Source organism: Ipomoea triloba, chromosome 5 (genome assembly GCF_003576645.1).
Source record: "Ipomoea triloba cultivar NCNSP0323 chromosome 5, ASM357664v1".
NCBI lineage: Eukaryota > Viridiplantae > Streptophyta > Magnoliopsida > Solanales > Convolvulaceae > Ipomoea > Ipomoea triloba.
This window is the reverse complement of record NC_044920.1, coordinates 28,645,001-28,659,767: the sequence shown is the minus strand read 5'-3', so window position 1 is coordinate 28,659,767 and position 14,767 is coordinate 28,645,001. Positions and strand designations below refer to the sequence as shown.

At 30.7% G+C, this 14,767-nt stretch overlaps 1 protein-coding gene across 2 annotated transcripts; it reads right to left on the bottom strand.

Moving 5' to 3' along the window:
- Nucleotides 1-2,959: 2,959 nt before the first annotated feature.
- Nucleotides 2,960-4,720, bottom strand: LOC116021072 (zinc finger protein SHOOT GRAVITROPISM 5-like). Of its 2 annotated transcripts, XM_031261680.1 has the most exons (4): nt 4,586-4,720; nt 4,036-4,468; nt 3,160-3,742; nt 2,960-3,033 (listed from the first exon to the last, which is right to left on the bottom strand). In XM_031261680.1, the coding sequence occupies exons 1-3, from the start codon at nt 4,716-4,718 to the stop codon at nt 3,202-3,204; spliced, it is 1,107 nt and encodes a 368-aa protein (XP_031117540.1). In that variant the 5' UTR covers nt 4,719-4,720; the 3' UTR covers nt 2,960-3,033; nt 3,160-3,201. The 2 variants fall into 2 exon arrangements, with proteins under 2 accessions (XP_031117540.1, XP_031117539.1); XM_031261679.1 differs by having other exon boundaries at nt 2,961-3,742.
- Between the last annotated feature and the right edge of the window lie 10,047 nt (nt 4,721-14,767).

Here is a 14,767-nt window from a genome sequence, read left to right as displayed (position 1 = left end):
GGCTAGCATTCTCACCTAATAGAGGTGCCTAAAATTCAACGAGGGGAACTTGGGCACATATAAAATTAAAAAAAAAAAAACATTATCTTATATATACATGATAGTGAGAAATCATGTGGATTTAGAAATAGGAATTATTTTTATTATATTATAAGTTCTTTTTAATATACTAATTAAAATAAAGTATATTAAAATAAATATTTTATATATAAAAAATGAACATATATTTATCAACTATCAGTGATTTGTATTGTAATGTAGATCATAATTCACAAATCACAATACATTTGCCAAGCTCTATTAATTGGGCCAATTAGCCAATTAGGCTATGCAAAAGGTTAGGCCATAGTCTCATGGGTCAATATATGGCCTATAGGTCGTCTCTGATATGTGGTAGAGCGAATTACATCTATTTTTCTATTAGTTCAAATTCATTAATTATACTATATTATTATCCATTTTTCTCATTAATAAAAATTTTGCACTCTCAAATATATTGTGATTGAAGTGACTACATGGATGCTTCCCTCTGTCTCCAGAAGTGTTTATTCCACGCAACTTATTCTGAACATTTTAATCATTGTTCCGATAAGTTAATTGGTTGTTTTAGCACAACAAATTTGAAGTTAAATTGATTGACTATATATATACACACACTCCATATTAAAATTGTTTTCTTCAATTTCTTTAAGGGAATTCATAATTAATATATTTATAAAATAATGTATTTGTTTTTATTATAATATAATATAATAATAAGTTACAAGTGAACAATTATTTATTCACATCTTTTTATTAAAATTACTATTAAGTATTAATCTTTATAAATATTATAATTATAATTTCTTATTTTATTTTAATATATAAAAATAATAATAATTATTATTACTATCATCTTTAGAATAATTAACATTTTATAAGAACTAAGTTATTAGTAATTGATTTAATGATTTATGTTCATGTTTTTTTCTTTAATGAATCAAATAGAAAAAAAAATTAGCATTTAACCAAATAAAAAAATATTGTTTTCTAAATGTGTTTTTAAAAATAAACTATTTTTTTGAAAATTATTTTCTAGAAAATATTTGTCCATGTGTATGTTTCCCTAAAGTTAAATTATTGTCAAATTAATTGAATAGAGAAGGAAAAAAAATTGACTTCCCCTAAAATTACTCCCTTTATTAGCATGATGGCTTTGGAATAAAAGACACCCATATATATGAGAAAGTCTTTTATGTTAATTGCCACTGATGTTGAATTGCTGAGGGTAATGATTTTCGATGGTATTTGAAATAATCATGTATTCATGTTACTGGCGGGACAGACTGTCCCGCCCACCGATCTCGCCAAATAGATGAGAAGGCCCACCCCATTAACTCACATTAATAGTCCTAAATGATAATAGTTTCCAGTTATACTCCATATAATCATGTCGATGTACAAGATAGATGGTCCTAACTTTAGAGTATTGGTAGCAAAGACACATATATATATAAGTATTCCCCAACCCCACCACACATATATTTTATATTTTATATTTAATCATGTACGGTTGTGTCTCGGCGGTCTGTGCCAACTTGTGATCTCTGCCACTTGTGGGCGAGTTTATTTAGTTTAATGTAAAAAAATCCAAATGGGAAGTAAAAATGTGTGTGACAGGGATCTGTGAAAGAGGTGGCAGAAAGACAAAAGTACCCCTTGAATGACTCAGATTTAAAGTGATGGATTTCTTCTGCAACCTCTGATGAGAATGGGTTTTCTGATGAGAAAAAAGGAAAAGAGGGGGAGGAGGGTAGTGTGGTGGGTACTCAGTTGTCTGGTTTTGAGAGGGACTTGAGCTGCTGTGGACTCTCATATTATGGCACTGAAAAACATGCAGCTTTTAATTGTGGCATTAAAATTGGAACGGTAAGTTTGATAACGACACAAGACCAACATATATATACATATAATATTGTAAATTGTAATACACACATATATACTACAAACCCTAATTACCTATACTTACTTATCTCTTCCTTCTCATTATATATCATCATCACCAACACCCATGTATTAGCCAGCTAGCTTCTACATATATGAGTTTGAAACCCCGGGACATAGCTTAGTAGTTTTTTTTGAAAACGACATAGCTTAGTAGTTGAAAAGACTGCTTTTAATGTAATAGTTAGCGAGTACCCAAAGTTGAAACCGACAAGGAGTAGGACGTCAGGGTCAGTACAAAAACTCATATCACTGCACCATTTACCTCCTCTCACAAATTTCTAGCTAGGACTGAAGACGTGAGAGGCCCTTAGGTTTGGAGTTCAAACTTACAGATATATGAGTTTGAACCCTAGAAATCATATTTAAGCTAATTAAACCTTTCTTCTTTTAAGTTAATGTTTTTAATTGACTACCTGTTTTTTTTTGAGACATGCATTATTATGCATACAATAATGGACTGAATTTGTACATGTCTGAAATTAGTTGAATTTTAAATTTGAATATTCAATGTCATCTTAAGATCAGAGAAAAAAAAATGGTCCAGGCCTCAGTGAGCAGAGCACCTGCATGGTTTCATATTCTTTATGCGACAATTGAAATCGACTAGTAGTTGTCCATTGACTGATTCATGATTCAATAGAAGAGGACGTAGATAAATTATACATGCACATTTTACCCAACTTCATTTTTTTTTTTCTTATAACATCCAGTATCCTTCCACCGACTAATTCAAAATCAGTTCAAGCTCGCAAAGTTTACCGACTAATTCAGAATCAGCTCAAGCACACAAGCTCGCAGAGTTTAACTTGATTAACTAGGATACTGACTAATTCAGAATAAGCTCAGGCACGCAAGCTGATTAACTTGGTTTGGAAGTAGGAGAAATTAACAATCAAATACAAATATGTCATACTGTATAAATTTGTATGCAAAAACTTGGTAAACATCTAATATATATTAATATATAAATATTATTCCAGAAAGGGATAAATTAGGGTACCTGCATGTATATAGTAGGGAAGAAAAGCAAGCGAAGCCTGCAGATCCCTAGAACAGGAAAACCAACATGACTATGTCTAAGAAAAGACAGCCTTAATTGATTCACAAAATATGCAACCAAAAAAAAAAAAAAAAAACATTACACGTAGGTACTGTTCTTGCACCCATATTCACCTTAAATATATAATGCTAGCTGAAAAACATAGAATAAGGAGATTATTGAAGTTGTTTGGCGCAAGAATTGCATCTTATTTGGGCTGATGATGAAGATGATGTGGAGCAGTGATCTGTGAGGAGATGAGAGGTGGTGAGATCAGCCAACCAAACTTGTTCTCTGATCCTCCTGGCCTTAGCCATTTCTTGATTCGCCAGTTCAATCAAATACTTCGCTTCTTTTCTCCTCTCTTCAGCCATGGCCTTATTCTCCCTCGCCACTTTCATCATCTCCTCCGCCTCAAACTTCAGTCTCAGTGCCTCTAACGACGCGTCCTCTTCGTCTTCAATCATGGCGGATTTTGATGAGTTTGAAGGTGGAAATAACTCCAGTTCTTCAAGCTTCTGATGGTGAGAGAAAGTATTGATGATCATCATATTGTTATTATTGTTGCCATATTGATGGAAATCTGCAGTAGTTCTGTGGATTCTTGGCTCTAAACTCATCAAATTCAAGTTGATGGCTGATTTGCTTGGAGTTTCTCTTTCTCTTCTGAAACTCTTGGGCTTGCATGAATCTTGATGCTCAATAAAAGTTTCAACCCTAAAATGAAAAAAATTAAAGAATCTATCATAATACAAATCAAATTAAAACCCCCCAAAATCAGATGTACCCTTGAATTGATTCCTTAAAGTTTTCTTGAATCTAGCAAAAAGCTATTGCTGTTGAGCATATAATATAAACATAAATGTACAATTCAACTATCAGCTTAGACTTTTAGCTGAGATGGAGTACATGCTTCAATTTTTGCTGCTGATTCCTAGATGTCTGTGGAACATAGTTATCTTCGAAACTTGTGCTTTTTATGTTTTTTTTTAAGAAGGGATGAAACAAACCTAGAAAAGACGCGACCGCAGTCGCAGGAATGGCCTTTTGTGCCGCAGGTTTTGAGGTGAGCTTTGTAGTCGGAGAGAACGGCGTAGGCTTTACCGCACTTATCGCAAACCCATTCTTTGTGGTCACAGTGTTTACGCCGAAAGTGTTTTTTTATCCCCACCAAGTCCCCAAGCGCATGGCTCGGGTCGTGGTGAACGCAGCTCGGCTCCGGGCAAACGTACACCCGCTTACGCGCCGCCTCTTGCGGTGGCGAACACCCCTCACCCGTACTCCTCGCCGCCGCCTTCTGCGGCTGCCACGGCACCTTGTGCCGCCGCCGGTGCATCTGCAGATTCTGCTCCCGGTGGAAGCTCATGTTGCACGTCTCGCACACGTACCGGTCCGATTCCAGTAACTTCTCAGGGGAGAGATATATGACTTGAGCATTAGGATCTGCGATTAAAAATTGCGTAGATTATATTATTATCAACAATTCAAAACAAAACCCAATCTTTTTTTAATTTTAGGCCGCCGGGATCGGAATAAATTAAAAGAGATTAACCTAGCTACCTGGAGTTCCAGCAGGCTTTCGTTTCCTTTTGGTGGTGGTGCAGCCATGGCTGATTTCTTGGGAAAAGAAATTAAGCCTAGGAGAAGAAGAAGATGATGATGAGGAGAGATAGATGGAGTGATTGGGTAGCATGGCTTGCAGCTAGTCCTAGTTAAGATATGATAATATGTGGTCATACCTGTTAGCTTTTTTATTCTTCTTTTTATATTTTCTCGCTGAGGATCGGAAGCAATAGGGTTTGGATTTACTTTATATTTCCTCGGTACTATTAAGAGTTTGTTTTACAGGATTTGACCAATTAATAGTAAGTTAAGGAGAACAAATGAAATGGAGTAGATGGAGTATATTTTCTAAATGATAAATGAAATTTGCTGTCAAGGTTAATAGGCCGCTCACATTGAGATGTAACCTTATGATTACATAGTCTAACAATTTGACTAACTTGGATGTGGAGGGTATTTTAGCTCTCATAGTTTCAACATATTTTGTTTATTTTAAATCAACCACGCAGACAATGATTATACGGTGGACCATGGTCCCAAAACGCAGCCGTTTCATTAAATAAAGAAACGGTTGCCGTCGAGTCTTAACGGTGCTCCGTAAATGAAACTACAATTCATCGCAAAAGATACTGCCTCACATTTGTTTTTAATTATCAAATAAATTGTAGTTATATCAAAATGAAATGTAGTTGTATTGAAAGGAAACTGAATAACATTTTCACATATTTGAGTGTATAATATCGAATGAAATTGTAGTTATATCGAAAAGTAACTGTAGTTGTGTTGAAAGGGAAATACAGTGTATATAAAATGCAACTGAATATGTTATACACACAGATTTAATGGCACAAAATGGAACCAACCATTTCTGCCATTTCTTTAACGACGTCTTTTTGATGCATGGACCACCATGCATTCTGGACCGTAGTCCACAGTAAAATTTGTGACACACAAAAAGTAATCGCATTAGAAAAATTCTTCTAATTCAAGAATTATGTTTTATCTACTTGGCTACCCTTTTGATTTTTTTTTCTTTTTCTTTCTCTTTTTCTTTTTGGTTCTTATAGAATAATATGCTCTTTTGTCTCATTTGATCTATAAACTAGATTTTTTAACTCTGGCGATGCCCATATTCCTTTTTGTAATAGTGTTTTTTTAGTTTCTTAATAATCATTATATTTTTCTTTATGAAAAATGTCTTATTAGGCTCCAAATTTTTTTCCTCTTAAATTAAAATCCCTCATGGCAATATAGTTTATAGCGATTGAGTGTCATATATGAATTCGTTGACCATACTAATTTACTATCAAAGACTAATCATTAAATGAAAAAGTATATATCATGGAGGAGAAAATTTTTGAGGTTGAATAGCATTTTTTTTTAAATTTGCACAATTAATTTTGTTTTTGAAATCAAATTGTGTGACTAATTTGTATTTGTCAAAACAATAAATCATACGGAGTAGCATATAATGTGCCCTGCAACTTTTTTTTTTTTAAATAATTAGATAATTCAACGGATTTTCACGAAAAATATTGCTACTAATAAATTTTTAAAATTAAATGTGATATTTAATTGATAAAATTATAGAATATTTCATACTAAGAATATAAATAATAACTGGCTAAAAGAAAGATTTAAAAGGTTCTTTTCTCAACATAATATAAGCAGAATTTAAAATAAACAAATAAAAATAACATAGTATTAAAATTAGAAGAAACAATTAAATAAAAATTAGCAAATTAAATAAACATATTATCACAATTATTACAAAATAATAATAATAATAATAATAATAATAATAATAATAATAATAATAATAATAATAATAATAATAATAATAATAATAATAAGGGTTAGTGGGACCGTCTCACGGATCCTTATTCGTGAGACGGGTCGGGTCGGATCAAAGCAACATACAAATATCATACTTATTATATGTGCAAATGTCATACTTAATGCTCAAATATAATACTAATCAAGAATACAATTTTTGTTACTTATAAGAGAAAAAGTAATACATTTTTTCATAATAAGTAATGTTGACAAGTGCCCTTACTTATAGGAGAAAATATAATATTTTTTAGGAAAAATGTACCAGTAATACTTTTAAATAGAAATGTAAAAGTATTGTATTTTCCTTAAAAGTATTACATTTACCCTTATAAGTAACAAAATTTTTATTCCTGATTAGTATTAACAAAATTTTTATTCCTGATTAGTATTACATTTTAGCATATAAGTATGACATTTGTGCGTATAAGTATTACATTTGCATCTTAACCCGGCCCGACCTGACCCGTCTCACGGTGTGACGGTCTCACTCAAATGTGACTCAAGGTGTTATTAATTATTACTATGCAGTAATTAATGTTGGACGGCAACTTGGAGAACTGAACCTCACATCCTATCATCGAAATATAGTGTTGACAGCTAAGCAAGGTATATTTTATAAGGAAATAATGGTATACATTCACTATTAGTTATAACTTTTGACATACCAGTAATCAAATAATTAGTATTAAAGCAAGCCTGATGTGCATAATGTGCCGACCCATATTCAAATATAAGAAATTTTGATGTGAGAATTAGGAATATGTTAATTATAATGCCAGATTTATGTAATTGTAAAGATCAGAGATTCGAATGCCTCTCTTGTTTTAGGTGGGTTTTGGATTGGGGGGAAAAGCTGCAAAGTTGTAGCAATGGTCTACTGAAGTTTGTGTGTTCGCTATCGCCAAAATTGAATGCAGCGTGTATTGTTCAGTCAAAAGTAGTAAAACTTTAAAACTTTCTCCTTTTCCCATTTTTAGCCTTCGTTTCAAAAAAGAGCTGCCGCTAGCTATTTATTACCGCTTTTTTTTTTCCCTTAAAAAAAAAATAAAAAAATAACCACAACGTATTTCGAGTCTTTATCTATCGTTTAACGGTCCAAGTCTACCAGACTACTTATTACTCACTATGGAAGGCACAAGAGCTGTTAAAGCATAAAGAGTCAATTTGCCTCCACTGAGACTCGATCTCAAAACCTCATATATGGGAGAGTTACTACATACTATTTGAGTACAAGGTACTTGGCAGTTTATTACAATTGTTTAATTAGCTCCTAATAATTAATGAATTTTGAGATTTCACAAAAAAAAAAAAAAATAAATACCACAATTAAAAATTATGAAAAAAAACTATTTTTTTTAAAGCATTATGTCACCAATAAATGAGATGGTATTAAACTTTGTCTTCAAAGCCTCGGTCCAACAATCTTTGTCCCGATATGTCAACTTTAACTATATTGTATGCATATTTTCATGATCAAACGTTCACCACTACATCAAATGTTATAATTAGTAGTGAATATATATAATTTTATTTGCGTAGCAACTAGCGTCACGTTTTGATAATATCATGTTCGGTTTGAACCCCCGAGCCTTCACCCGGCCAATATCTTAATTACAAAGGAATGAATATCCATTCGAGTTCAAGATAAAGAAAGCCCTAAATCTACCTACTATTGACCAGTGTCCCACTCGACAATATTAATACTAACTGTAAGTGTCATCTTGACATAATCCTCAATACTCTCAACAAGGAGATCGAATTAATTATAATTTTGAATCCTAAATCATTAAAAGAGAGAGGGAAATTAAGAGAAACTAATTATATTTTTAAAAAATTAATATGCTTAATATGATCATTAATTGTTCTAAAACCATATAAAATGTTTGGTTAATTAATGGTCTTCACTTTTGGTCAGGACGAAGTAGTAGTTGCTCATTATTCTCACTTTATTACGGCTAAGAATGATGGTTGTGGTGTTGTTTTTCGATTTTCACATTGAAATTCATTAAAAAAAAATATTTTAAGGGTATTTTAGTAATTTTATTATTTATTAATTTTATTTTAGCATATTATATATCTTATTTTGGCTCTGTTTGGCAGAGCTTATAGCTTATTTTAAGCTACTAATAAAGTATAAGTTCCGTTTGATAATGTTCTCAAAATAAGCTAGTAGCTTAAAATAAGAGCTTATTTTGAAACGCTACTTGAGGTAGCTTTTCAAAAATAAGATAGTAGCTTTTTAACTTTTTTTCCATCTTTATCCTTATTATTTTAAATAAATGACATTCTTTTCATTATGTTTTGTTATAATTTCAGTTTGCCATTTGCGTTTGAACATTAATTTTTGTATGAACTAATATTATGAATTATAATCATTTTTTTAGTATATATATTTTCAAATATATGTTCTTACTTTATATTTTATTTAAATATATTGATTTTATTATTTTATATTTTAATATATAAACAAACCTATTTAATTTTAAAATTATTTAAATTGTATGAATATGTCATTTTTAGTCTTTTTACATTTATCAGCCTATCAAAAAGCTAATTTTACCAAACACTTTTAAGCTAGCTGTTATGCTTAAAAGTGTTTGGTAAAATTAGCTTTTTGATAAGTTGATAAATGTAAAAAAAAAAACTAAAAAGGGCATCTTCATAAAAGTTAAATAGTTTTAAATTTAAATAGGTTTGTTTACATATTAAAATATAAAATAATGAAATTAATATAATTTAATAAAATATAAAGTAAGAACATATATTTGAAAATATATAGAGTAAAACAAGATGTTTATAGTTTATAAAATTAGTTCATACAAAAATTATTGTTCAAACATAAATATCAATTTAAAATTACAAAGAAAAAAGGTCAAAAGAGTTTTAATTGGGAGGGATAAATGATGTCATTTATATAAAATAATAAGGATAAAGATGGAAAAATGTTAAGAAGCTACTAGCTTATTTTTGAAAAGTTATCTGAAGTAGCGTTTCAAAATAAGCTGTTATTTTAAGCTACTAGCTTATTTTGAGAGCATTACCAAACAAAGCTTATAGCTTATTAGTAGCTTAAAATAAGCTATAAGCTCCTAAATAAGCTCTGTCAAACACAGCCTATGGCTATGTTTGGCAAACCTAGCTGAAATGGTAGCTGAAAGCTTAAAAGTAGCTGAAAGCTGAAAAGCTACAAGCTCGAAGCTGAAATCTGAATAGCTGTTAAGCTAGTTGTTATGTTTAAAAGTGTTTGGTAAAATTAGCTTTTTAATAAGTTGATAAATGTAAAAAGACTAAAAAGGACATCTACATAAAAGTTAAATAATTTTAAATTTAAATATGTTTGTTTACATATTAAAATATAAAATAATGAAATCAATATAATTTAATAAAATATAAAGTAAGAACATATATTTAAAAATATATAAAGTAAAAAAAACATTTATAATTCATAAAATTAGTTCATACAAAAATTATTGTTCAAACACAAATATCAAATTAAAATTACAACGAAACATATTGAAGAAAAAATGTCAAAAGAGTTTTAATTGGGAGGGATAAATGATGTCATTTATTTAAAATAATAAGGATAAAAATGGAAAAAAGTTAAGAAGCTACTAGCTTATTTTTGAAAAGCTACCTGAAGTAGCGTTTCAAAATAAGCTCTTATTTTAAGTTACTAGCTTATTTTGAGAGCATTACCAAACAAAGCTTATAGCTTATTAGTAGCTTAAAATAAGCTATAAGCTCCTAAATAAGCTCTGTCAAACACAGCCTATGGCTATGTTTGGCAAACCTAGCTGAAATGGTAGCTGAAAGCTTAAAAGTAGCTGAAAGCTGAAAAGCTACAAGCTCGAAGCTGAAATCTGAATAGCTGTTAAGCTAGTTGTTATGTTTAAAAGTGTTTGGTAAAATTAGCTTTTTAATAAGTTGATAAATGTAAAAAGACTAAAAAGGACATCTACATAAAAGTTAAATAATTTTAAATTTAAATATGTTTGTTTACATATTAAAATATAAAATAATGAAATCAATATAATTTAATAAAATATAAAGTAAGAACATATATTTAAAAATATATAAAGTAAAAAAAACATTTATAATTCATAAAATTAGTTCATACAAAAATTATTGTTCAAACACAAATATCAAATTAAAATTACAACGAAACATATTGAAGAAAAAATGTCAAAAGAGTTTTAATTGGGAGGGATAAATGATGTCATTTATTTAAAATAATAAGGATAAAAATGGAAAAAAGTTAAGAAGCTACTAGCTTATTTTTGAAAAGCTACCTGAAGTAGCGTTTCAAAATAAGCTCTTATTTTAAGTTACTAGCTTATTTTGAGAGCATTACCAAACAAAGCTTATAGCTTATTAGTAGCTTAAAATAAGCTATAAGCTCCTAAATAAGCTCTACCAAACACAGCCTATGTTGCATTTTGGATGGATAGAAAGTGAGATTATAAAATGGGGGTTTTATACTTAATAGGAAAGGCTAGTTATATCAAAATTTTGCATAAAGTATTGTATTAAATAATACTCCGTATGTTTTTTTTTTTTTAATGTTATTATAAGAATTTAAAGTATTTTTAATAGTTTTAGAATTGGAGTGGTTAAAGCAAAAATAGTAAGATTGTAGTGGTTGGAAAAGTGTACTACCTTACCCTAAATGCAACATTATTGTCATACAATTAAACACGTGCTTCGAGAACGGTAGGAACAATTATCTCAAATGTTGCCATTAAATAAAAGATATGTTATAAAAATAGAATTTAATTTTATATTTAAAAATTTTTTTAAAAAAAAACAATGATTAAGTATACTCTCAAAAAGCATTACTTATATCACATGTCCTAACTAATCTCATTGATTCAAAAAAAAAAAAAAAAAAAAAAAAAACTAATCTCATTGTAAAGAAAAATGTATGAATTCTCTTTTGTATGTAGTTGGGTCTGTAAAAACACGTCCTAAAATTTGACTGCTTAGCTTGCTCTTAATTAGCTTGGCTTTTTGAGCATTGTCTTTTTCTTGTATTCTCAGTTTATGACATTTGCATTATTGCATGCTATTGATTAAGCCTATCATCTTGTTGAGTAGCTGGGTTTTTACTTTTTAGCCACTCCGATCCCCTTGAGAAATTAGCTTTCTTTTCATTGGTATTTATTAGTGAAAAGCTGCTGCGATAGGATGACTTTGCTACATTCGTACATACTAACAAAAAGTGAAGTTAGTTAGTTGACCATCTACCAAATTTAATTATTTAATGGTGCATATATGATCATGTCTTTTACCCTTCCTTCTAGCTTCTACATTTCTTTCTTTTTCTTCTTTTTATAAAAGTTTAGTCTCAACTCAAAAATATTTATCTCTCGATCTCAAAAGTGAAGGACACAACAATTGTTTACAAATTATTCTAATGCCCTAGCTGAAAATATCGTTAGAGTGCGATAAGGGACAAATTTTTTTATTTTTATTTTTTGAAAAGAGATAAGGGACAAATTATTCATAAGTATTGTTACAACTTCAAAGTTCTCAATGAAGTCCTTCACACAACTTGAACACAAAGATGGTGTGCTACCCACTCACTATCTCCTTGATAGTCCTTTAAACAAGCTTGAATACGAAATCGTCGGTTCTTCACTACCTAGATTACCTCACTACATGATCTTGACGAAGTCACATTAAGTGGTCGATCTCAAACCTTTTATCAAATCATTGGAGTTTTTGTCGATCTTTTGAAAAAATAAGTTTGATTGAATCGAGATAATTCTTGAACACTTAGAACTGTTTGATGTTGCTCTTTGCTTTTCTCTCAAAAATTTCAGAGTTTGATGCCCAAACTTTGTTTTTTCTTCTAGGTGAGGAGTGCTCTATTTATAGTCAATAGAGTATGGAGTGCCTTTTTACTGGATTCGAATCAATATATATTTGATCGTTGGTGCTCACTAGGTGTCCAAAAGTTGACATTGATCTCCTCCTTTTATGATGTAAACCTATATCCACTAGGTAATACATATTTCCCTTTGACAAGAAGAAAGTCTAGAACCGTTGTGGGGGACTATCTCGCGATTTAAAAATCTTATTTAAAATATTAATGTAAGTTTTGAGTGTGATGTGAAAGTCCCGTAAAAATTGTCTTAAAGATTTTGTAGCATTTTGGTTTAACGTGGAGGTGTGTGTTTGAGCTTGGAGTATTGCAATATAAATAGTAGAGAGAAAGAGTGAAAGTCAACAATTTTTATAGTGGTTCAGCCAATCCACTATTGACCTTTGTGTAAAACCTTTCTCCTTTTTGAGCACGGCATTAACTGCTGTGTGCGAAGGCTTGCCCATTGTTAGAAGATATCTTGGTGTCAGATGTCCTTGGAGAGTGTGTCCAACATCTCTAATCAAGAAAGGAGAAAAGACATTCCGGCCACATAAGCTCCATACTTCTTTACCGAATGACCTTGACAAAGGTGTGTTAGGTGATAAAGACATTTACCGAAAGGCCTTTACAACATATGACCTAAGTCTACCATTTAACCTTCCTATATATACTGAGAGATGTCTATTGGATTATGTCTACCGAAAGCAACACCTATGCCGAATAAGATAGTTACTCTCATGTATAATATACAAACGAATGCAAAGTCTAAGTTCCTAATATACAATCAGTAACATCATCAAAATCTATACAACAATTATTACTAGCTAACAATAACACTTTACTTTTATCTCCAACAATCTTTTGCATCTTTTAAATCGTGTCTAGTAGTATCCTTGGTACTCAACAAGAAAGAGCTTAGACTACTATATGGTATCTAGTAGTATCTTAATTGGCTTTTAAATCTTGTCTTGTACTCTTGTAGTATCCTTAATTAGTACTTAATGCGGAGTCTCAATATTCTTACTCTCTTCTCAACTAGCAAGAGCTTACACCGCTCAAAGGGTGTCTCATCCGTACAATGTTGTATCAAAGATACTCCAATATTATGATTAGAACTACTTCTAGAAATTATCAATTTATTAACTTTATGTTAGGAGATATATATTGGATTTTCAAGATGACAAAGTTGATAATTCTTTGGTTTAAATTCACAATTTTTTTTATGTACATGTCGGTCTAATAATATTGTTAACAATAAAGATACTCTCAATCCACTTGGAGAAGCATTTAGATCATTCAATCCCTACACGTAGCATCATTCAATTTTTAGCAAAAGTACGGATAATATAATTACACGTACATACTTAATATGACACTTACAATATTGTCTAACTAACTATTGAATAACTCTTATTAGTACTACGTCCATTTAAGTAAGGATCCTTCTCATTTTCACCATCAAATGTCTTCTCAACAGTGACCAAAGAATCGCTTTCAATTGCCACCAATCTATAACCCCTACTCTAACACGAGTAATTCATATTAAATAATTCAAAGTTTTGTCAACATACAAATACACAATTTTTTAAAATAAATTTATTTTCAACAATAAAAATTTACTTGACATGAGACTGTAATATGTAAATTGATTGTTAAATCAGAAAATTTTAAAATCTAATTATGAGATATGAATATTTTGGATATGCAGCTAGCTAGCTAGGTTGCATTACTGAAGATGAAGAAGAAGAATTATGGGTCTACAAAATTCCAGAAGGAAGAAGAAGAAGTGGGGTCGGAATTGAAGGCTTATTGTCTGGAAATGATGAGCTCCTAATAATTAATCGACAAGGCAATATAATGTATTGTCAGATGGCAAATATATACAAGTGAAATACAACACCTGTGTCACTTTTATCCTTTGATGTGAACACACAAAGCCAAAACTATACTCATTTACTCTGTAGCTGTGGTCCTACCCATTCTGCTAACCCTAATTTCTTATTCTTCCTTATCATTATTCTATATATCTTTAGGGATAATGGCCTAATTTTCTCCCTAATAAGCTAATTAAATTTGATCATTAGGGAGTTTTAATTTCTTCTATAACTCTAACTCCAAGAATCAATTACCTTTGTATGATTGTAATCTCTTTGTAGGAGTTTAACTTGTATAAGTAGATCCCCATAACTAGGGTTAGGGGTAGATGGGAGGGCAAACTAATGGGAGATGAAGGTTGATGAATTCTTGGGCTGTTTGGTTGGACGTAGTCGCAATTCGGTCATTTATAATATAATTAGCCTCCACTGAGGCTCGATCATGACCTCTCATATACGAGAGTTACTATATGTCATCTGAGCATAAAGTACTTGGCGCCCTTGTATAATGATAATAACATAATAAGGACAAGAAAGAAAAAATAGTAATTCACTATTGAATTACAATTCCATGGTTGGAGGGAATTGCAATTCCCTCTAACC

Excerpts from the sequence above, each read along its gene's own strand:
- LOC116021072 (XM_031261680.1), bottom strand. The coding sequence starts at position 4,718 with ATGCTACCCAATCACTCCATCTATCTCTCCTCATCATCATCTTCTTCT. Across the intron at positions 4,469-4,585 it reads AAAGCCTGCTGGAACTCCAG|ATCCTAATGCTCAAGTCATA; the intron begins GTAGCTAGGTTA and ends TTTTAATCGCAG. Across the intron at positions 3,743-4,035 it reads TGCGGTCGCGTCTTTTCTAG|GGTTGAAACTTTTATTGAGC; the intron begins GTTTGTTTCATC and ends TTTTCATTTTAG.